At 47.4% G+C, this 25,055-nt stretch overlaps 1 protein-coding gene across 1 annotated transcript in view; it reads right to left on the minus strand.

Moving 5' to 3' along the window:
• Window positions 1–1,340: 1,340 nt before the first annotated feature.
• Window positions 1,341–25,055, minus strand: part of GPC3 (glypican 3) — a 115,641-nt gene continuing 91,926 nt past the window's right edge. The window contains exon 8 of the mRNA XM_042825192.1: window positions 1,341–2,506. Within this exon, the coding sequence (XP_042681126.1) occupies window positions 2,337–2,506 (170 nt within the window). The 3' untranslated portion in view covers window positions 1,341–2,336. The remainder of the gene's footprint in view (window positions 2,507–25,055) is intronic.

The following is a 25,055-nucleotide window of genomic DNA, read 5'->3' on the forward strand; positions in this document are numbered from 1 at the left end:
GTGATGGGCACGGTGGGGTGGGCTGGGGTTGGACTTGGGGATCTTAGTGGTCATTTTTCAACCGTAATGATGCTACGATTCTAAGTTCACTCTCAGTTATGGCTAAAAAAAAATAATTGGATGAAGATTATAAACCATTGCAAAACCTTCGTTAAAACACAAACCCACTGCAGGGTGTAAATCAACAGCTTTCTCCAAGTTATCACGCGTTATTTTAGAGACTTGGCAGATATAAGGCTGCAAAGCTGTTTTTTGTGATCTCTTTTCATAACAAAGTCTCAAACAACACAGCTTTGCTAAACAGCATGTCCATGCACCGAGAAAATGGGCTCAGCATGCTACAGAGAGGCTTTCTGTTGACAAGCATCAACATCACACCGCAGCAGCGCAGAGAAGGGAAACCAGGCAGCTTTTGTAAGATACCCAGCGAGACACAGCCTGCACTGTCTGCTGTTTATCCAAGGAGGAAGCAGCACACACAATACTTTCAGCACGGGATTAGAGGCAAGAACATCCTCCATGCTGATCACAGAGACGCATGCCGGGGCAGCAGTACTGCATCCCTCTGAGCAGACCCATGGCCCTCCTGTTCCCACCCCCAGCACTCCAGAGGGATGAAAGAAAATGATCAGAAGTGACGAGTGGCTCTCATCACATATTCCCTTTCCTCTGCTTCCTATGGGAGCAGAGGCTCATGGGCACAGCCAGGCACTGTGCTGAGAGCAGGGCAGTGGGAGGCTTGAAGTGCAGAAGAAATCCCTCTGCCCCCACCTTTTGGGTCCCCATCCTCATGCAGAGCTGGAAGTGAGTTCCCAGTTCCCCTCTCCACTACATTGTGAGCATCACGGCATGGAAAGCAGTCACAAGGCTTTGAATCAGTGCAGATCAGCTCCACCACTTCAAAGCAACTAGAGGTGAAGTTTCCCTTCTCCAAACCATTTGATTGTGTGGTTTGGATTTCCATGCTTTCTCCCAAAGATACAGTTCCTTTTTTTTTTTCTTTTTTTCTTTTTTATAAGGTCAGAGGCACACAAATATTTAAAGCATGCATGTAAGTGTGGTTGTGTGCGTGCACGTGTGCACACAGGCACACTACAGCTTAAGATACTGCAGATAGGATCACTCCAGTAAAAGCAGCATCTTAATCTGAAATATGTAACCATTCTGGCTGGGAACCAAACCAAACATTCCCTGGCCCCTGCCCATTTAATCAGCCTAACCACAGCCCTTAGTGGTGCCCCTAAGTTGGGCATTCCAGGCTGCCCACCCAGGACCAGCGCCGAGCATCACAACGCCGAGCATCGCCTCGCACGCCAGGAGCTTACTTGCTGTGCACCGTGTCTAGAGCAAACGACCTTTATTTTAGAGACAGCTTAAGCAAAGTAGCATGCAAAGAAACGCTTGAGCAAGAGTCTCATCTGCCTCTGGGATCCTGCAAATCCTTTTCTTTTCCTCCTTTGTAGCACAGTGTGTTGGATGCATTATTCATCCCCATAAAGCACGGAGGTGCGCACAACCATGCTGTCTGTCCTTTGTCTGGAGCTGCGTTTGCAGATTTCCCATGGAAAAGGTGGTGCTTTGCTCCAAAGAACTCCAACAGGGTGTTGTACACATGGGCATCCTTGGTGGGGACCCACAGCTGGAGACAAGAGAAAGGCAGTGCTCCCATTCTCCATCTCACTCCCAGCTGCTGAGAGGTTCTCTCACTGCTGCTTGCCTGACAGCACTGGGGCTGGTGGCACCAGAGCCACGCCAAGGCTAGCAAATACCTGGCAGTCCCAGCACATGTACCAACAGCACCTTTCTTCCTTGACCTTATATCCAATCTTCCCAGTCCTGCCGGGTTCTGTTCCTGGCCGGGTGCCTCAGGGTGACTCCCCGATTTGGAGAGAGTACAAAAATTGCATCAACCACAGAAAAAGTCTGTATTAAGTCAACTGGGAACAGAGGGCTGATATTTGCTGAGAGTACTTCATAAATCTAGGTGTTCTTTACCCCATGCACATTCAAACAACTCAAGATGAAACGCGCTCTTCCATTAAAGGCAAGGCAGAGCTCAGTCTTCCAAAACTGCTAGGGACAATTTAATATCAACCTTCTTATATTAAATAGGATTATCTTTAAAAACACTGTGATGTATTTACTAGTTTACCATGAACAAACCCTTTTTTTTTCCTTTTCTTTTCTTTTTTTTGGTGAAGATACCGTATTATTTTATAAAATCCACTCAAGTCCTTTGCCCTGTCTTTGGCAATGTGCATATATTCCAGGGAGGTTCTGAACATTTTCCTCATTTTAAAAAAGGGATGGGAAGGCACTGAGTGCCGCATCACTGCTCAGGGCCAGCAGCCCAGCAGCAGGGCTAAGGTGATGGCAGCAGTAGGGCCAAGGCGTGGGGCCATGCTGCCGGGGTCAGTGTTGGGCACGGCAACCCCATCTTTGTTGTGCTGGTTCAGCAGCTGCTTGTTGGCCAAGGTGTCGTCCATGTCCACGTCGTATGACAGCTCTGAAAGCAGAAGGAGAGAGCTGGTTAGTGGCACGTGTGGTGTGGGGAGCAGCCAGCCCTATCTGCACTGGGGCAGCCTGGCATGGGTGAACAGGGCAGAAGAGCTCAGTAACACCCCCTGGGTCCTCCAGCCAATCCCTGGTATCCCACGGCAAACCTGAAGTCCAAAAAACTAAAAATTCACAACTCTAAGGTGCTCCAGAAAGAAGAGATCACTGAATCATAGAATGGTTGGGTTGGAAAGGGAGGTGGTTGAGTCACCATCCCTGAATGTATTTAAAAACCATTTGGATGCGGTGCTCAGGGATTTTAGCAGGGGGTTGTTAGAGTTAGGGTAGTGCGGTTAGATTGCGGTTGGACTTGATGATCTTTAAGGTCTTTTCCAACCTGAGCAATTCTATGATTCAGTTCCAATCCCTTGCAATGGGCTGGGTGCCCTCCAACAGATTGGGTTGCTCAGAGCCCCATCCAGCCTGACCTTGGGCACCTCCAGCAATGGGGTATCCACTGCCTCCTGGGCAGCCTGTGCCTTGCCTCCCTCTGAATAAAGGATTTCCTCCTAACGTGTAACCTAAATCTCCCCTCTTTTAGTTTAAAACCATTTGCCCTTGTCCTGTCACAATCAGATCATATAAAAAGTTAGTTTCTCTCCTGCTTGTAAGCTCCCTTTAAGTACTGAAAGGTGTCCCCAGAGCCTTTCAGGCTGGACTCCCCCAGCAACCTCAATCTTTCCTCAAGGAGAGGTGCTCAGCCCCTCTGAGCATCTTTGTGGCCTCCTCTGGACCAACTCCAACAGCTCCAGATAAGAGGATTTGGCTTGTTGAAGTGATACTCCCAAAAATCAGCCAAGAGTGGGTGTTCAGCAAAGCAAAGAGTGTCTGCTCCGCACGCACTGCAGGGATGGGTGCACAAGTGAAGAAATCCTGGCCAGCACAAATATCCTCCCAAACCATGTACCTCCTGCTGTGAGGACCTTTTGGAGTCTTTCATAAGCATGCACAAAATATGTTTGCTTACAGCACTTTCAGCACACCCATCCCATCAATTGTCCACCTCATCAAAGCACCAGAGAGTGAGGAATGGGAAAGGATGTCACGCCACCAGCCTGCTGTGTTGCAACACGGGGATTTTGAGAAGAAGCACATGGAAGCTCCCACCCAAGAAAACCGTGTAAAAGTTCTGATAGTGTAAAAAGTTCTGACAGTCCTGGCAGAGCTTACAGAAAGGATTGGAAAGGGTTGGAAGGGACTTCTGGAGATCATCTAGTTTAAACCCCTGCTAAAGCTGGTTCTGCCCTGTTCGGCCATGCCAGTTTATCACCTGGATGCTCTCAGTTAAGCCTGCTGGCCTTATCCCTAGAGCTGGGCCATTGGATGCAGAAGAAGCTGGTGGCCTCAATCAGAAGACAACCTGGCTCAAGCCATTCACAAGCCCTTGTGGATCACCAGCATACTCATGGGCTTGGATCACCCCACCCCACCCCTGAGAAAGAATCCAAGAGGCTGAACAAACACTCCAGCTAAAAAACGCCACATCAGCCCAATGAGGACCACTGCCAAGGCAAACACTGCAGCAATATTTCTTAATCAAAATCCCCAAACAAACACTGCAAAACAAAAGCATAACAACAGCAGTATGACAAGTGAGGTGGCTCAGACCATCAAGAAGGGTCAGAAATGGCTGGAAGGGAGAACAGAAAGCCAGGTGCAAGCAAAACCTGCCTGGTAAATGACCTATAATGCCTCCAGCAGATTCCCAGACAATGCAGTTCCTCCTCTCTGCAGCTCTCCTGCTTTTATCCTCAAGCTGCTGTCCCCTGGCACAGCACACACCTCCCCCATGGGGCAGGGCAGGCACAGGGTGCAGCTGTTGAACCTTCCAGGAAAGGTCCAACCCAAGAGCATCAAAAAGATGATTTCAAACTTTAATCATTAGAGTGTTGGTTTTTGGTTTGGTTTGGTTGTTTCTGATTTTGTGTGTGTGTGTGTGGTTGTTGGCTTGGTTTTTTTTTTGTTTGGTTGTTTTTTTTTTTGTTTTTTTTTACGGGGAAGTTTTCGAATTCTGAGATTTCACCTGACTGTGAGCAAAGACCACTTTTCAAATCATGAGATTTCACCCCAGCAAGGATGCTGATTTTCTCATTCATTCTTTGCCCAAGGAAGAAGAAAAGGGAACAGAAACCCTCTTGTCATTAGAGATTTGAGAGATGCTTTCCTAGCTTTGTTAAACCACTTCAAAGCTTTGTGCTGGGGTGTGGCATTGGTTTCAAATGTTCTTTGCATCGCTTCTTTCTCTGGGCTTATGTTCAGCTGTATCTTTAAGCTAATGGATTTAGCCATATGTCTTTTATTTTGTATTAATAACGGGGCCTGTAACTGGTGGAAATACATTCCATTTAACTTCCAATGACCTTCAGTATCACAGAATCATTAAGGCTGGAAAAGAACACTAAGATCAACCAGTCCAACCCCACCCCAACATGCCCATAACCACGTCCTTCAGTGCCACATCCCCATGGATACTGAGCTCCTCCAGGGACAGTGATCCCACCACTCCCTGTGCAGCTGTGCCACTGCATCACTGCTCTTTCAGTGAAGATTTTCCTAATAGCCAACCTGAACCTCCCCTGGAGCAATGTAAGGCCATTCCCTCTGGTCTTTGATACACGGAAGGAAGAAATGAAAGATACTCTCCTCTGACTGATCAGAGGCCAGCTGATGACCAAGTCCAAGCCCAGCTACACCCTGTCTAATTTGCAACAGTTTCTGCCAGAGAGTGGCCCTTTGACTGCAAAGGCTTTTGGGGAGGAGAGAGGAGTAAAAAAATGTGTTTCTGTTTATAATCAGTTGGAGTCCAGAGGGTATGACCAACAATCTGTGTTAATCATGTATTCAATCTTCACTCATTCTGGCCCCTCTTGTCCTCTGGGCTGTGGATTAGATAATCCCCTTAAAATAATAGTCAATCATTAGCCCGGTGTCTTTTTTGCCTGCAAGAAGAGCGCTGTGCTGTTTCCTGGCATCCTTCTGCAGCCCATACAAGACCCCCAGCCCAACACAGCACTCCTCCCTTTCTAACCAAAGCCCCTCTGACATGTTGCTGCTCCTGGGACAGCGAAAGCTGCAGCTCTGCTCCCTGCCCCAGCTGCTGCCAACACTGACATGCACAATTTTCACATCCTCAGAATGCAGCTGAGACGTTCTTCCATGGACTAGGACTAGGTACACTGCTTCTGCACGAGCTTATTGGGCAAAATTCACTAAGAAGCCCTTTATTTCCTGATCTGCATAGTTACAAAAAGCAGCTAAACCAGGCAGGGATTGTTTTTCAGTTGGCATAAGAAATTCCACCACAGCTGGCACCAAAAAAAGTCAGGAGGATAAGCACTGGCATGCCAGGAGCGTTACAGCAGGCAGGCACATTCCTGCACAAAACACACCGATGTCTCCTGAAACAGCCCCTTCTGCCCCTAAAAGGGCAAGGCAGCCTCAAGCAAATAACTGATAGCAAACCCTGCTCTGACAAATGACATCAAAGCAGGCAGTGCCTGGCTCCAGCGGGCAGCTCTGTGGCCAAGCCAGGAAAGGAGAGCCCAGAGCCTGCAGCCAGGGAATGTCATCTCGCCTGCCAAGGCAGATGGCTCAGCAATGGACCTAATATAGTAACAGATTCATCATGGATGGCCGTGCACAGAAACCGCTTTGCACAGCCACTTGATAGCCCTGCTACTGCTGGGGTTGCAAAGGGGATGTGGAAGCATCATGCAGCATGATCACAAAACGGGGCTGCTGAGCCATCCAAGGGACCTGGGGGGACGTGGTGATGGCCCTTGTTTGCACATGATGAAAACTGCAGTGTGAAGGGAGCGAGTAATGGATCATGAGTGTGTACTTTCAATCAGCACAGATCATATCCATCTGACAGCAGGGCAGTGTGTCAGGCTCCTGCCACTCTTGTGGTCAGTTGTGAACATCTGCCTGCATGTGTCCTTCAGGACTGGTCTAAGAAAGCATACGATACCATCAGGATGATGATCTCAGTGGTCTTTCCAACCTTTCTGCGATTCTATGACAGTTGCAATCTCTGGAATGCGCTGCTGCTTTCTTCAGTTTTTTAAGCAGCAAGGCTCACCAGTCTGGGAAACAAACGGCCCGTGAATGCAGGAGACTGGATGTCTCCAAAGCAAGACTGGGTTTCCAAAAGAGAGATTTCTGGGCTCTGTAAGTGTAAGAGCCTGCAGTACCTCAGCTCAGACCACCTAGCCTTGGTCCCAGCTCTCTCCCTTTCTATAGCACCAACCAATCCAACATGACAGTGTTTGCACCTGGAATCCAGGAAATCAGTCCAATTGCATCACTCCTGGTCCTGCTAGAACACAAAAGCTCCGCTCACACCAGCCTGCAGCTACCTGACTTCTCCATGCAATCAGTTCATACTACAAGCACACCTCTACTTCCACAACATCCAGACAAGTCCATGGAGTTGCAAAGCACACGTGGCCACAACTACACAAAAAGTCAGGATCTCCAACCCTCCGCTTCTCCAAAATGCCTTCAATTCCTCATAAGGCCCAGCCAAGCCTGGCTTCATCTCCCCAGGGAGCTTTTGCCTTCTGGTTTATTATCAAAAATCCTGGAGCACCAACAGGTTTGCCATCGTCCGTTGCGCAAGGAGCAGCCCGGCTGTAGGTGCGGCCGCGCGGTGCGTAATTGCGGCGCTGAGTGGAGCGGCGATGCTTGTGTTGGCATGGCAGCGAGATCACCGCGATGGATGCGCAGCATGTGCATGGTCTTGCGCCTCTGTTTTGCTGCCTCCTCCGCAGCAATTTAGGAGGTGCGGCTCTTGGCAATGTGAATTTAGAAGGAAGAAAAAAAAAATCCAGCTCAGCGTCATCCTGCTGCCACCGGCAATGTGGCTATGGGAGATGGTGCTGCTCAGATGGTGTGGTAAAACCAGCTTCCCAGGCAGTAATCCAAGGGAACGGGGTTTGGGACTGCTGATTTGCAAACCACGGCTTTGCCCTGCTTGCCTGCCCAGCACTCCATGGCTGCAGTGCATGCCTTCACAGAGACCCAGAAAGCAAAGCAGCACCAGGAGGAAGCAGCCATGGAGACAGGAATCAGAGACTATGGGGACACGAACATGTGGAAGAGACAGGCTCTGGAGATCGGTTCGGAAGGGTGCAGGGTTCAGCATGGAAGGGTGAGGAGCTCCAGCTCAGGGTGCAACAAAGGGTACATGGACAACAAGCCACAAACACTGCAGGACAGCTATTATGCACATCCCAGTCCTCCAGCTCCCAGTACTGTCACAGAAGTCTCATCCAAGGATGCCTTCAGGCTCTCTTTGGGATAAAAAGCCCAACGTGCCACATGGAATGGGGCAGAGGGGCTGCTCCGTGACCCCAATTCTGCCCTTCCACCCCACTTAGACCAGAGGCTGGAGGAGAGGAAGAACTACCATTTCTGATGTGGGGCTGTGTTTACCTCAAAAATACTCTCATTAAATTCCTCTTTGCTCCTTGGTGTACACTCTAGATTTACCCTGAAGAGAATCTGGCATTTGCAATTGCATTAATCATTTTTCCTTTGGCAGCAAGTGAAAGGGTTTCTGAACTGTACTCACAGAACAGAGCCACAAAAGCGTGCTTAGCAAAACACATTCATGTAATCTATTAAAAATTAACAAATCTCATTAGCATTATTAATTGAAAGCATCAGAGTTCTTGGGTCCCATTCCCCTGTCTGATATCTAGATGTACAGCCTGGGAAATGACCTGCTACCTAAAGGAGGTAGGAGAAAAGAATTAGGAACAAGGAGCTATCCAGGAGTAGCCCAAAGCATCCACAAGGGCAAGACTCAAGGAGAAAGAAAGGAAAAGCTGGAAACAATAGATTATGAACAGATGCAAAGTGAGGCAGGAGTACTGAGTCAATGTCCCTCCACATCCCCCAGTCTGTTCCCAACACTGATTTCTGGAGACCCCCAAGGCCTAACCCCACAAAGTGTTCCCTTCTGATCACTCTGCTGTCACCTGAGACATCTAGGACAGTCTTGATTTTGGGAGGTAACATTCTTGGGAATAGCAGAGCAAATTGAAATGCTCCAAATTTCTTCTAATGATGAAAAAGCAATTAATGGCACCAAACTTTTCTCCACCTTTGCTCCTTCAGACCCTGCTGGCATTGAAATTAATGGTGTAGCCAGGACCTCTTCCACAATGGGACTGACCTGGGCTTGGGGCAGGCACTCTGAGACTTTTCCATGTGCATTACAATGAAGTGAAAAGATCAACACACTGATCTTCAAACTGCTGTTGGCACGTGTAGCCAAAACTCTTTGCTACAACACAACCAGGACAGGCAGCTTCTGCTGATGTTTGATTCTCCAAGCTAGGGACATTCGCTGACCTCTGTGTGCTACAAAGACCTGCCAAGATACAGTCCTAAGGGGAATGCCAATGGCCCTGGTTCCAGCTAAAAGCAGCCCTCAGGGAAGGAGGATGTTTCTCAGTGCTAAATCAGAAAACTCACAGTGGTGTTAGGACACCCAGAGACATCTGACATGTTCCTTTGTGACTCACTGCATGTGAGAATCAGCCTTGAACCACGGCCAGGCCACAGAGATTGGGGTTCTTGGCATCAAGAAGAAGTGCCATCATCCCTGGAGATGTGGCTCTGAGGACATGGTTCAGTTGGTATGGTGGGGATGGGGCGGTGGTTGGAAGTGATGATCTTAGTGGTCTTTTCCAACCTTACTGATTCTATGAAGGAGGCAAGCAGAGAAGTGCTTCTTCAATCAGAAGGGACTGGGACTTTGCACAATGTGCTCATTCACTCAAAAACCAGATTCCTCCAGGCCACCACTCATGATGCCAAGGTAAACAACTGGGATGAGGCTTCAGGTGACAATCCAAAAATTTGGGATGAGAACTGCCCTATGGGCTCAGCCCCCCAGTAGTGGGCAGGTATGGTCACACATCTTTCCTACTCCTGAAGCAGCAACCCAAAGTTTTGTGCTCCTCATCCTCCTGGAACAGCCAATGTGGAGTGAAAGGCAGTGCACACAGAGCATGGGTTGAGGTGAGAGCACTGCCAAGGAAAGGGAGCTGAGAGGCTCCAGCACTGCCCAGCGTTTTCAATTGCATTAAGCTGCTAAACTAAATAAATAAATGCATACAAACCTGGCTTGGAATTAAAACTGCGCTAAAGTTACTCCAACCCATAAAAGTGGAGTAATGCAGGAGGCCCTGGGAAACATCACCGTGAGCAGCTTTCCCACTTTATATAGAAAAAGAAGGGCTGGGTTCACAGACTGGAACTTTTTAATGGCTCCAGGTCATGTTCACTGTGCTGTGTGCTGGAAGAAGCCCCGGGAACAGCTGCTGAAGTCTGAAACCAGGATCTGGCTTTGCACTTCTGCAGCGAGAGAGCCCCAAATTAAACCCAAATGCTTACTGGGTGCATGTAACATCTGACACAAACCCAGGGCTCGTTCCGGTTCCGTGGGCAAAGCACCAACCCTGGTCCCAGAGGTGGTGCCCATGGGAAATCCAGTGTCATCCAACCGAACAACAGGACACCATGTCTACAGTGCAGAGCTGGACCCATCCCACTTGCTCTTCCATTGGAGCCAAGGGGCTCCCCATGCACGGTCACACAGGAGCACCCAAATCACTCAGAAATCCTGCAGCTATCAGCTCAGCAGTGAGGTAGGGAGTGGACAACACAACGGTCTCCAAGCTCCAGGTCCAGGAGCTCCTCCTCCCCCTCCACTCTATCTTCAGCACTCCCAGCTCAGCCTCAGGAATGTCACAATCACAGTGGAAAATCAAAATAAAAAGGCTACGTAATCCAGTTTGTAAATCCCTTGAAAAATACAAAATCCTCTATAAAACGGATTACAGAGATTAAAGATAGAAGTTTCTTGGAAATCGAGAAGCATGTTTCAGCCTCCCTCCTCTCCTCGCCCTCCCAAGAAAGGGAACAGAGGCTCACGGTGCTCCTCCCGCATATGATGCTCAACCACACTCCTTCCCAGCAGCAACGTGCCCCTTGTCTGCAGGTGGCTAATGGGTGTTTCTTCTTGATTTTGCTCTTGATGCTGCTTTGGGACATTATCTGCTGCATTCACCCATTGCATTGGTGGAAATGGGAATGCAGGTGGAAATCTCCCTGCATCAGGGAGAGGGCGAGATGCCCACAAGCCTCCTGCATGCTTTTTTGTTCATATCTTTCCAGGCAGATCCCAGCAGGCTCTGGGGAACAGTGCAATCATAGGCTGGAGGGAACCTCAACGCCCACTCAGCCCCAATCCCTGCCATGAGCTGGGTGTCCCAAACCAGATCATGCTGCCCAGGGCCCCATCCAACCTGGCCTTGGGCACCTTCAAGGTTGGGGCACCCACAACTTCTCTGGGCTCTGCAAGCTGCAGGAGTCCAACAACAGCCACAAAGGGACTTTCATCCCTGCAGGCAACCAGCAGGATATCATCCCCCTGAATCAAGGCACTCTTCTCACAACCCAGATGTTCCCCTTGGCTGTGCCAATGGTGACGACGTTATCAGCTGGAGAAAGCCCAGACACGCATGTGCTGGTTATTACTCTGATAAATTAATATCTTGACACACAGACGGTGGTAGCAGATCAATTTCCTGTTGGGAATTTCCACTTTGTGAGAATTTCTGTACTGCCATTCTTGTTTGGAACAACCAGAAAGATGGCAATATTAGCAGCAGAGCACGCACTCAAGTTCCCAACCTGGTATTGCTCAAGGATTGGTGCAGCTGCAGATGCCTGTCGGGAGCTGCAGCCCAGTCACTCTGAATGATGATCACAGAATAAGGATCAAAACACAGCTTGATCAAAAGGACATTTTACGAACACTGCAGCCAGAGTTGAGTGCTGATGTGAATACTTCCATTCGCCTTTATATTTGCTCTGCTCAGTGCTAATAAAATTAACACCCTTTTAAATAACACGTTCAATTTTTATTTGCTTCATGTTTGTATGCCTTACGGCTTTGAAAACATATCCTCTGAACCTTTCCATCACGTCTTGAATGGCGAGCTGTGTGAGGGTCAGAAAATCACTTTCTGCAGAGGAAGAAATGGGCTGGGTGCTTGTACTGCTGCTTCACCTGCTTCACTTGGATTTTTCCACCAAAGGTTTTCCTTATTTCTTCTTGTTTTGTGGCGTGGTTTGTTTTGTTCCCTGTGAGAGAGGCTAAAGCAGCCAGACCTTTTCTTTCCCCAGCAGAAATCACTGTCTGTAAATAAACAATTAAGAACTGAACAGAGCACCAGCGGTGTCGATGCTCCTTTGAATGCAGACAACAGAAAAAAACAAAGTGGTGAAAAATTCAGCCTCCTTTCTGCTCTTACACTCACACATTAGAGGGAAAATAAACTTTCCAGCCCAGGACAGGGAATGCCTTATTGGTGCAGTACAGCCATTTAATTCTAGAGATGTTCATCTCAAAAGCCAGAGCAGAAAAAATATTTTATCTCCTTTTATTTATTTATCTTTTTAGTGCCAACTCACCTTAGCTGAAAAGCACATTGAGATTGTAATTATGGGAAGGCCTCATCGAGTAGATCTGTAAACTCGGGCTATCGGTCTGAATTACTGGAACCAGCAAGGCTCATTTAATGTGGCTGTGCAAAATAGCTCAGATTTGGAATTTCTTAATGGCCTTAGGAGAAGGAGCCTTTATGCATACTGCAATCTAGGCTTCATTCTTAGACCAAATTCCTTCTCATAGATTTTGTGAATGCCCTGTTTTGTAGCCAACACAAACTCTGTCCAGTAAAATAATGTAAGGACTCAGAATGAAAGGAGATTAGCTGTTCCCTGCTCCTGTTATTTTAAAGCAGAAATAACTTTGGCTTCTACTGATTCATAGACAAAGCTTGAAATGCAAAGCATGCTCAACTCTAGATTCAGCATGAAAAGGGCCTTAAAATATTCCCGAGTGCAAGTAATGGACTTATTAGAGGGATGAAAAGAGGCACTTTTCACAGAACCCCAAGCTCTTTAGTCCTGTCATATCAATAATCTTGCTTAAGAATTTCATTCTATTTACATTTTGTTGCCTCCAAAGTATCCTGCCCGACTGATATGAAACGAAACATTTGCACGTTTGAAGAGCTGCTTTATTCCTGGTAGCACTCAGCAGCACTGTGCTGAATGGCTGTGGATCACCCAGCGTGTGCGTGCCGACGTGTGGCACAGCGATGTTGCCCGGCACACACCTCCATCTGACAGCTCACAGCCCAGGAGGTGATTCTCAAGTCTTGCTTAAAAGCATCATCTTTAAATAATGACAGTCGGCAGTGCTGGAACGCGCTGTACCTGCAAGCTGTTCTCCTCTCCTTTATGTTTTACACCCACAAAAACAAAGCTGACAATGAGAGGGAGAAAAAGAGCTTTATGGATATCAGAAAAGAGATCTGCCTGGCTGTCTTTCAGCTATCAAAATACACTTTTTTTTTTTTCTTCTTTTTTTCTTTTTTAATGGTTTAACATAAAATCAGCACTTAACTACAAGAAGTAATTTTGCCCAGAGACCCCAAAGTGACAAGTGGCCCTTCCAGGACACCTCTGCATGGTGCATGGCATTGGGCAATGGACAAAGCACAGGGACTGCATCTGCCTCCCAACCCAAGGCCTCACAGCTCACTGCAGGCACTAATTACGCTCTCTGCTTTGCAGAGATTAATTAAGCACTGCAGCCCCACAGTCCCTGAGAGCCGAGTAAAGCTTCCATTCGCTGATGACTCAAGCTGAGTGTAGATTGCGATGTGGATCCGTGAGCATCAATGGGAGAGCAGGGAACAGCATCCGAGTGCCCTAATTGCTTTGCAGCAGCATCCCCCTCCTCTCCAGGATGCTTTTAATTCCTCCAGACGGGTCCCAGCATACGCCTCTGCATAGGGACTGTTTGAGGCTGTGCTCTGCAATGCTCCCTATGGCAAGACATGGAAAACCAATGTGCCAGAAACAAAGTCCCGCAGCCACATCTCAGTCCCCCAGCACCAAGACGAGCAGCCTGCAGACCAATGGACACAAGCATCTCCTCAGCTCCTCCAGGAAATCGCTGTTTCTTTAGTAATAAATGCCCAGATGAAGTAGGTGACAACTGCGTAAAAAAATATGATATCTGTGCACTGGGGAGCCGGATGGCAAAAGGGGATTGGCAGCCCCTGCAGCTCACAAGAAGTGCTAGCTGTGCTGCAGCTGTAGCCTGGGAAACCCATTAAGACCACATGGGGTGTCAGATTGTATGTAACATGAGTGCTGGGCTCACAGGCACCGCATGACGGCAGCCCCACAATGGAGCAGGGCGGAAAAGGGACCAAAGGGACCGGAGGTGACCGAGTTTCTCAGCACATGCCTGAGAAGGCAGAGCCTTCACCTCCTGAAATACGGAGGAGCAGGTGAACCAGCACAGCCCCCTACATTGCAGGCTTGCCCCGAAAGAGCTGAGCTGCAGGGGAAGGCAGCAGGATGCAGAGGATGCTTGGAATGCCACAAAATGGGTGGCTCAATATGAGAAAGCTCCTCTGCCCTATATCTCCCACTGCAAGGTACTGCAGAGCAAGCATTGAGTTGCACAGAGAGGAACGTACCAGCATAGCTGTGCTCCCACCCTGCACCAAAGCACTGAGCTCCAAAGGCAAGCAGGAGGGAAGCACTGCTGTTAGGTGCTAAGGTGCCACCCAGCATGGCCACTGACATCCTTGTCCCCCAGCTCATCCTCCTCTGCTCCAGTAACCCCACCAATAGTAACATTGGAGAGGACATGGTCCCATGTCAGAAAACTGCTCCCAGTCCTTGAAGTGGAGAAGAACAGCACTACAGGTGGCCAGGGAGGTTCCAATGGATGGAAGTGACTGAGGAATTCACAGGCAATCCCACACTGCGATCCCAGTACCCCATATCCTACACCACAGGACACAGATAAGTATTTTTACAGATAAGTTTCTGCACTTTAATGTATGCCAGGGCTAATCTTACTGCCACTAGCAACTAAAACCACCCTCCCACCTCCTGCTTCCCACCCCAAGCACAGCAGTTTCCATTCCGCACAGAGAAATATCTCCTTGCTATCTTCTTCTTTTCTGATTTTATCTGTTTGTCAGTACATAGAACCATTTTTCTTCTTTCCACATTTTCTAATGAATTCTGGCAGGGATGGAGCTGTTTGTAAATCACGCAAGTATTTGTTTTACTGGAAACATCTGCTTTAACACATTTGTCTTGAAAAAACATTTTTTTAAACAAAGGTATTAAGCTGCAATGTAAATTGGGCACATCTGTTTATGAGTCACTGCAATAGCACTGCCTCCAGTGCACCAGATCACACGGATCTCCAGGGGCCTGATCCAGCAGAAATTGGAAACTTACAGCTCGCTCCGCTCCCTTTTCCGGCACTACTTCCCATAGAGAGCTGCTGGCTGATTCAATAAATTAAGGCTGCTAAATAAGAGAGGCCTACTTAGCATCTGCTGATAGCACGAAGCCCAGTGCGGCAACATGCTCCAGCTCTACAGGTTGCCCAAGGAGGCTGTGGATGCCCCATCCATGGAGGCATTCAAGGCCAGGCTGGATGTGGCTCTGGGCAGCCTGGGCTGCTGGTTGGTGACCCTGCACAGAGCAGGGGGTTGGAACTGGATGAGCATTGTAGCCCTTTTCAACCCAGGCCATTCTATGATTCTATGATGATCCTATGCACACCCAAACTGTGTTGGTGAGAGCACCCACAGCACTCCCAGCTGTGGGGAGGGCAGAGCCCCACACACAGCCCACACACAGCCCCACGTTTGTTTGCTGTGTGGCATGGCTGCACCTCGAGCCTCTCTGTGTCTTTGCAACAGCAGAAATAAAGCTACAAGGGCCAGGAGTGGCAGCTGAATGTGACATCAGCTGTTCCCTGACAACAGACACCAAACCAGGAGTGAAAGATTTGCCCTGAAAGCAGAGGGGAAGGGACAGCATTTCTGCTACAAATGAGTTCTTTCACATCCTCTGCGCTCGCCTTAGCGGATGATTTATGGGGACAGGGGAAGAGGACATTGCAGTCTGTGTTCTGCTCTGACTTCGGGGAGCATCCAACAAAACTTTTTTCTTTACTTTTTACCAGAACTATTTTACGTGGAAACCAGGAGAGGACAAACAAATGTACCAAAACTACAGATCACTCAGAGGAGGGCTATCAGGGAGGCAGAGGATGTTACTCAGCCTCTGATGGAAACCACCGGCTTCCACCTGCCAGCTGCAGTCTGCATCACACGAAAGTCCAACAGCACGCTGCAGCAGATGTCTGACTCCCCATGCAGGAAGCATCTTCAGCCTCCATATCCATGGCACATAAGAACTCCAAAAGAGCTCCGAGTCCAGTGATTTTACAGAGACTCAACATACTGAGGATGTTTGAATTAAAACAAGAAGGAAGGGAAAAAAAAAAAAAAAAAAAAAAAAAAAAAAAAATGAAAAAGGATGAGCATCACAACACAGTTGTGATTTATATTTTAGGAATCCCTACTGGGCCTCCTGTGCTGGACCTAAGGTGGTGACATACGTGCTGGCAGTCTGTCCAGCTGCCAAAGCAGCTGGAGCTCCAAGCAAGTGATGTCCCACAGCAACCAGCAGTACCTGCCACCACCATGCATCCATCCCAGCACATCTGGCCAGCAGCAAACAATGGCACATCATCACACAAGGGAACAGCTGGTCAAGGGGTTCAGCAACACTCTGGGCAAGCACGGGCTTTCAGCAACCAGGGAAAGACAACCAGACAGAGCCTCTGGATAAAGGGAAAATAAAGGCACTGCTGGCAAGCGATGTCCTCAGCTGGGCTTGTAAGCATGACGTGTGCTGGGCACAGACCCAGGCTCCTGCTGCAGCTGCCCCACATAGGGGGACCCACGCAGGGAGCATCCAGGACAGTAACATATTGTCAAGGGGCTTAAATACCACTGAAGTCATTTTCTGAAACAACAGAAGCCAGTCAAAATGCCAGATTTCCATTCCTGCAGAAAATGTGGAATGTGCTACTGTTCCAAAGCAGAACAAAGGCAAAATATGTACATAAATAAAAAAAGAAGAAAAGGCGAGATGACATAGAGAGACCAAAACATACAACTCCAACAAAAGTCATCAACTCATTTGGATTTCATCTTTCCTGTGGTATAATTAAATGCATAATCTGAAGCATACTTCTAGACAAAAAAAGCCTCTCTGGAGCACAAGCTGACAATGTAACATCCTGATATGGGCAAACAGGCTGTTTCTGCATTTCCCTGCTTGCAGGAGCAGAGAGATGCTTCAATTTATTTCCAAAGCAAAAAACCTGTCCAAAACCCCAGCATACTTCACTGCAGCTCAGTTCCAGCACAGAGGCATTTTCAAATCAGAGCTTCCCATCAGAAAGCTTCCAATCTGCTCTAAGAGCATCATGGTGGCAGGTCAAATGTTGGGGACTGCTTTAGCCCCAAGTAAGATGTGCTATATACTTCCAAGCTGGCAAGGCTGATGAATGTGGCTTTTGCAAATCCAAAAGCGCTTGGTTGCATGAAATCTTTTGCTACAGAATAAACCCATCTGCACTCTGCTTCAAGCCACAAAAGCCCTGCAGACCACAAGAGCTGGGGCTGGATGGTGACTGCTGAACACAGGCCATCAACACCCAGCACATGGGAAGGAGGACATCTCCCCTACGGCTCATAGCTCATTTATCTCCTGCACAAGGGGCCATGGAGCCCCCCGTGAGCGGGGGTCTGTGGGGAAATGGATGGAGCCAGCGCTCAGATGCACCTGGCTCAGTTCTTGAAACTACTGGTATTGGCCCCAGCAAGGCTGGTAGATGGGTGCACACAGGTTGCAGCTAATGCACAGCAGTTGAAGAGAACTTCTTCCTGACGAATGATGAATTCCCCTGTTTCTGACATGCACTGAAAGCCAACAGAGCGGTGTTGACTCAGTAACCGATCGTGCCCTGGTAATACACGAACTGACGAGTGATTTGCAGGCCAGACCCAAATGGAAGCTGTTTTTACTCACAACTACAGCAAAGCAAGGGATGGGGAGAAGAGAGAAAGAAGTGAGAATTAAGAGAATTAAAAACACAGAGTCCTGAGAGGTTTCTCTGGAGGAAACCTCCCAGTCTCTCTTTTCATTATCTTTTCAACAAGGGCTAAAAAACCCCCACACAGATAGGAGAGCATCAACCACCAGCACCAGACCTCAGGATCAGGTCCATGTAGGTGAGCACATGTTTACAGAAAAACCTGAAAAACAATTTTTAAGAGCATAATGCTCCATTTAGAGCAAGTAAAGACTTGCTGGATCTCAGGTAAGATCGCACCTAAGTAAGCACCAGAGCCTTTGGATGCTGCCATAGTGCAATGCTGCAGGTTGGGCTGCTATGTCATTGCCAAGATATCCTGTGTAAAACAAACATGTTTGTTCAACGATTGAAACCGAGACGTCAGGATTTTATTTAAGACAGTCTGGAGAATTTCAGCATTTCTTTTTCCCTTTAGGGCTCAAGAGTGCTCTGAAGGCTGTAACCGAAGGTTTTCCAAGGGGAGGTGACTTCCACAGTTCACCTGAAGCAACATCTGTCTTCTCAGACATCTCCCTTAAAGTCAAGCTGAATGACAGCAAGGCAACAACCACAGCCGAGATCCCATCCTAAACCCTTGTGGTGATACAGGGCCACTGACCCAACATCAATTGTGTTTGTAGTTTTTAACACAACTCCTCCACTGTGCTTTATGGGCAGATGCACATCAAGGACATCCTGAGTAAAGCTGTGATTAATAGCCCGTTGATGGATCTTAGTACCATGAGTTTTTCTCTTGTGTTCTTGACTCCATACAAGCTCCAGGCGCCCCTGCTACACGATATCATAGAATCATTCAGGTTGACTCTAAGATCCCCTAGTCCAACCCCCGGTCCATCCCCACTATACCACTAAACCATGTCCCTCAGTGCCACATCTACGAAAGCCTCCATGGATGGTGACTCCATCACCTTCCTGTTCCAAGAGGAACAGACTCACCCCTCTGTCTGAGAAGAATTTTTTCCTAACATCCAACCCGAATCTCCCCTGGTGCAACTTGAGGCCATCACCTCTCATCCTATTGCTGCCACCTGGGAGAAGAGGCCAACTCCCACCTTGCCACAACCTCTTTTCAGGCCGTTGTGAAGAGTGATGAGGCCTCTCCTAAGCCTCCTCTTCTCCATATTAAACAACCCCAGTTCCCTCATCCACACCTCATAAGACTGAAAGCCCAAAACAGAACACAGTACTCAAGGTGTGGCTCCCATTCAAACCTTGCTGTTGCCTGCAGCAGTCCCCAGCACTGTAGTGGGATGCTCCAGTGGATCCCTGTTTGGGATCTCATGCCACACCAAGAAGGGCCGTGCACCACAGCCTCATTTATTACATCCCTGTAATCACTCTTATCAGCTTACCTGCAGTAAGGCATTAGTAAAAGCTAAGCCACTCATGAATGGGGCACTCTTTCCTACGTGCAAAGTCAATCAACATGTTGTATTGTTATCGAGTTCACAGACAAACCTCTCTTTGTACAGCAACCAGCACAGATACAATGCCCTGGCTATCGGTGTAAGGTTATCTTGTCAGTCCATTAGCAAGAACCACCTGCTCTGCTTCTGTCTGAAATATCCCCTTACGGACATTCCTTAAAAAGAAATCCATTTAAACTATTTCATCTCTCCTGGAAGAAAAAAGAAGTTAGTATTGAGTCAGGAAGTGTGTTTCCCAGCTTCAGAAGAATTCATGCATTTTCAAGCCACAGAAACACAGATTCATCATTCCTTACAGATAAATATGACTATCACCATTGCAACTGGGCAGATCTTTGCATACTTGAAATTGTTCAGATGCGTTCAGTCATGTAAAATGCTGCACTCAGTAATGCTTTAAAGATACATCAGCTCCCAAATTACACTGTTGAAAAGTGGCTCCTCAGACACTCAGTCATAAACTGTTACTCAGAACTGCAGCCATGTTCAAGCCCAAATAGAAGGAAAACCTCTTGTCAGAAGCATGGCACATGAGAAAGCAATCCCAGAGTTACCAAGACTTGTGCATTTGTACAGCGCAAGAGCAGCAAGTCATTTCATCCAACCTTCAGTACACCTCACACAGCTCCATTTCCCAAAGTCTCCACACACCGAGGCCAAGAACGAGCCTCATCTGCCCTGATGCGAGATTCCAGAACTACTGAGAACAACTTCTGCCCACACTGTGAGTGCGACACATGCGTTCATGGTCATGCGACTGTCAGGGATTTAAATGCCTTCCACTGATCCTGCTTTAAAAAATCTGCTATGCTACTCTTTGCTTTGGGTCAAAGTGGAAGCTGGCTCCTACAAATCCAAGATAAAAACTGCTTGGTCTGATTCATACCTGCAACCACAAAGCTGAAAATGTTTGAAAGAATAAATCAAAATAAAATACAATTAAAAACCAGAAAAATAAGAGCACAGGATGAATACATCCAGTGGATTTACTTCCCGATTTCATAAACGTTCTCTGCATACACGTAGCTTACCTCAAGGTGCATTCTTATTTTAGGGGATGAACCTTCTTCAGACCTCCCATACCTTTGGAGGTACTCTCAGCATAGAAGTTGCAAGAAAGCATTAAAATGTACACGTTATGTGTACAGCGAGGCCCAGCAGAGTCACATCACCACCAACAGCCAACTGAAGAGTGCTAGAAACATCCCTGCTCTGAAAGCCACCAATAATTTTCCCAGCCTACCAATAAAAAAATCATTGTTGCTGATTTCCATAGCGAGTTAATGAACTTGACACTCAATTACAGCTTCAGCCAACTGCTACCCCCGTCTCTTCTCGCTTGTATTTGGACAGTGACAAAGAACACTTGACTCCTAACCAAATATTCGCTAAAAGGAGACATTTCAACAAACACAAACACTTGAAACAGCAAAGCAATAATCAAGCTATTGCACTGTTTCAGTTGGTAGCATTCCAGCACTTCCATCGGGATAATCCGGCTGACATTTGGCCTTGAGACAGGACGGATGCCTTGTAACGCAGCATCTCTGCTGAAGGGGTATTCTGAAGCAAATCTGGTATTTGGAAATGTCTTTTTTAGCAGATATATAAACAACCAAAGGAACTGGCTGCCCAAGCATCAGGCAGAGCAGCATCAGCAGATACCTGCGGCTCGGATATGGGCACCCTGAAGGCATTTACAGAGAAACAAGCACTGCAATAAAGAATCTGAAGAGGTGATCTTGTAAATATTTTACATTTTGCTGGTCTGCCTCCAAGCAGTGAGCAAGCACCAGCAGACACATAGCAGGAGAAAGCAGGCTAATGAGAGGAACACGACCAAAGGAATTGGACAAGGCTTTCTGAAACAATTCTGCAAAGCAGATGCACCAGTGGTCAAGTCAGAAGCCATTAAAAAGTTATGGATCTTGGAAAAGAGAGGGCCATGCTATGTCTGGGTTTCAGTGTGGGCTGCACACAAACCCCACAGAGGAGACAGAGCAGAAAACAAGTGTGGGGGAGAAAAGATGCACCCAAGCATCAAGCCAGCAAATGGGGCTCCAGCTGCAAACTCCCTTTGCCCTTATAAGCAACAAATGGAGATGAGAAAGGCAACACCCAGTGCTGCGCAGCCGGAGCAGTCAGGCAGGAGAGCTGTTTTACACACACAAACCACAGAGCCATCCTTACATATCTTTATTGCACACATCCATCCTTATACCTCTCATGGGATGAGGCCAACTTCCCTTCTCAGGATAAACTATTTCTACTCATTGCTGCCAAATCCATCTGTTCCCAAGACAACTTTTGTTACTGCCTAACACAGATACTTCGGAAGGGTAAATCTTCCTCCTGTCCCCTGACCCTGCTTGCTGGATCACTTCAGATATTCCCGGGTGTTCTTCCAGCCACTAAAAGGCACATTTCCACCCAAAAATCTTCATGATCGCCTACAGGCAGCTCAGGGCAACACCAGTTCCTACTCCAGCTGCTCAGCACAGGAGCATCTCCAGCACCTATGTTTCATTTTCAGGCTTACTGGCAGCCAGTTCGGAAGTTATAAGTGGCATCATGAGTGAGAATGCCAGAGGTGAGCTAATTAGTGGGTGGCTGTCTGGAGCAGCAGCTTCCCCAGGCTTTGCTTTGGGTACACAGTGTAGGATGACTGATCTCAGCAGTGTGAGGACGTTTGTAAGCATAGATTTCTGGAATACATTCACACCGACTAATGATTTGGGGGGAAATACTACAATTTATTCACTGGCATGCTTTGCCATTGGTGTGGCGTAAATACACGCACACGTCTGGACACATCTCTATTTTTGGAGCTCCATGCACAGGGTGCCGGGTCCACAGTTACTCCATTGACAAACAGGAAGCGCTCTTCACTGAGCTGGAAGGCTTTCAATCCTCCTCTTATTGTAAACATTATCTGCCTTCAAAATCCTTAATGTGTTGCAGATGTGACAAACAATAAAAGACCTATCATAAAAAAAAAAAAAAAAAAAAAGCTTGCCATCTCCGTGTTTCCCACTGGGGCACCATAATAATGAATTTATTAGCATACAGCACTCACCAACATATGTTTATAGTCACTCACAAACTTTTGACTTGACAGTTTACAAGTATGTTTAAATCATTAGCTTAAGTTGAGTGTCCAGTTATTACTGGGTCATTATAAATAGGAAACAAAGGTAGCATTTCATACAACAGGCGATAAATCAAAACTAGGCTGTATTCAAGAGTGACTTTGTTTGGGGATTTTTTGCTCTTTTTTTTTAGATCTCCACATTTCCCAAACCTTTGGAGACCCAAACTGCAGGGCAGGAGAACCATAGAATGATAGAATCATAAAGGCTGGAAAAGACCTCTGAAATCCCTAAGTCCAACCCCAGCCCACCCCACCAAGTCCATAATCACATCCCTCAGTGTCACATCTCCACAGTTCTGGAGCACCTATAGAGATGGTGACTCCACCACCTCCATGGGTCACCTCAACTACCAGCACAGACACAGCACCCCCAATGACCTGCTTTTTGGGTGGTGTACATTCTCATGCAAAGACCTTGGGCATGGCCAATGCTGCTAACGTTTTCACCCAGCCTCCATCCAAACCCAGCACCCATTTGCACACAGCAAACACACTGCAAATACTCAGTGGCAACACAACATTAATGTGTCTCGTTAAAGCCTTTATCTTACACAGTGATCCCACTGCAAATGAGATTTTAAGGCAGGGCCAAGAACTTGTGGCACGCTGTCCAGACGTGGCCCACAGCCTCGCTGTGCAGGACCACATGCTTTTTGCTGTGCTGCCCTTGGATAACAGGAGGACACATGCAGCAGAGCTGCCTGCCAAGTCTATGTGTAAGGCAGAGCCAACACCCAGCAAGGGAGGAGTTCTCTGCTGCTATCACGGGGCCAGGGATATTTCCTCTTGAGCTGAACCAGACTGCTCAGAAAAAAGAAAACCAAGCATCCAAATGCATTCCCTCACCGCAAACCTGAGGGTGAGCAGGGAAATGCATTTGAAGAGGATTTGCATGCTTGATCACTCTGCTAGGACACCCGCACTGCTGGCCATCCAGCCTCGCTGCCTTCATGCTGCCGCAGGGAACCTCAGGAACTCAACCCCAGCCACCCCCAGTCTCTGCATCTCTATTACAGGGCAACCACCTTGGGGAGGGAGACAAAGCCACGCCAAAAGCAGAAGTTCATTGCAAAAAGTATTTCCAGATTTCAAAGCCTGGCATCATTTCAAATCGGCATGCTAACCTAAAATTTAGAATTTGTGGAACTAGGGGGAGATGTGGAATGGTTTCTGGTCCCTTTTATTTTGTGTTACATACATATGATATGATGGAAAAAAAAATAATTGAAAAATATCCCTTTCAAAGTAAAAAAGAAACATTCTCAGAATGTTGAAAGTATTTCCACACCATCAGCAACTTTTCCCAGGCTTGTTTCCAACATAAAACTTGAACAGTGTCACTGCTGCCTATCCAGTACCAACCAAACGTGATTCTGTCACTGTCAGATCAACTTCACCTTTCTACTCTAAGGAAGAACACACAAAAATGAGCATCATTGCACACACATCTGAGAAAGAACCAGAAAGTCTCTGGCCAGCACCACAGCACAGGGCTGTACTCCAGGCCAGTTGGTGCCCAGAAGCTGTGCCACCCAAACACAGCTCTCCCAGCAGCCTGATAGACTTAACTTGCTGGGACACAGTGCCCCAAGCCATGGCTGCTTTTCCACTGTGTTAATATTTACCCAGTCTTAGCAAAGACAGCAGCAAACACCCTCCAGCAGAGTAGCACAGGGAGGATAAGCCCTCTTTTCATGTAACATGTTCACATACCACATGACAAGAGAGGTCTAAACTGCCAGACAGGCAGGTTATCTGGGGATCAATACTGTGATTAAACCTGCCTACAGAGATAGGAGGCAGCAGAGAGGATTATACACACAGCTGATGATATTATGGGGAAGGCTGGAAGAGGAAATTAGAAACACATTAAAATAGCATGGAAGTGTGATGCAAAGATGGTGGAAAATGAAACACGTATCTCTGCACTCAGCTCAGGACAACGTGGATCACCTGTGTTTCCTTAACATACACTTTGATATTGAGTTCTTGCATGAAAGAAAGGGCATTTTATCCTTCTCTGAATGATGCGTTTCTCTTTCGGACCTGGGTTGGAGAACTTAAGGAGCCTTTTCCTCCTCCAAACCAATATTTGAATATATGTATTTTATATATTTTACATAATGCGTCAATAATCTTTGATATGAAACGGGCATTTGATATTTCAGCTCTCACTTCATTAAGGATATTTTAATTATCCCAGGCCAATGGAAGGAAGTTTATAAACATCTGTGCTTCGTTTAAGAGCCCAAATTTCCCTCTTAAACTTCAAAGCTGTAAAGCTGATTTTATCCAGGTTCAGTTGTCTGGTCTCTCCAAGAGCACAGAGCTGGGACCAGCATTAATTGGGTCGAGCTTCCAGCCACTGCCCCCCAGCCAGCAGATGCCACACACCCACCATGGACATGGTGGTCTCACTGCTATGAGCAGGAGGGAGGATGGCAGCAGTTAGGGGGTCAGGGGAAGGCACCCACCCACCCACCCACCCACCTACCTTTCTGTAACTGCCCAAGTCACAGCTGGATCTTCACTTCCACCTCCAACGGAAGGTGGTGACCTTTTCAATTACATAGCCATGAAGCATCAGGACACCTTACTGACATCTCGAGGAGATCCAAAGACATAGATCATACTGATGGTCAACGTTGTTGACCCTAAGGGTCTTGAGTGCTCAAATCACTTCTCAAAAATGAAACTTAGGTGGTTTTTTTTCTTGAGTTTGTTTTGTTTTTAAATTAACCCCGTCTCCCTAAACTCTATGTCAGAAACAACCAAGAGGGTTTGCTGTACTCAGACCATCTTTATTGACTTTATGAATTTCTCCAGAAAGCAGAAAAGCTCA

Source organism: Centrocercus urophasianus, unplaced genomic scaffold (assembly GCF_019232065.1).
Source record: "Centrocercus urophasianus isolate 14NV4802_14NV808 unplaced genomic scaffold, USGS_Curo_1.0 seq_24, whole genome shotgun sequence".
Classification (NCBI taxonomy): Eukaryota; Metazoa; Chordata; class Aves; order Galliformes; family Phasianidae; genus Centrocercus; species Centrocercus urophasianus.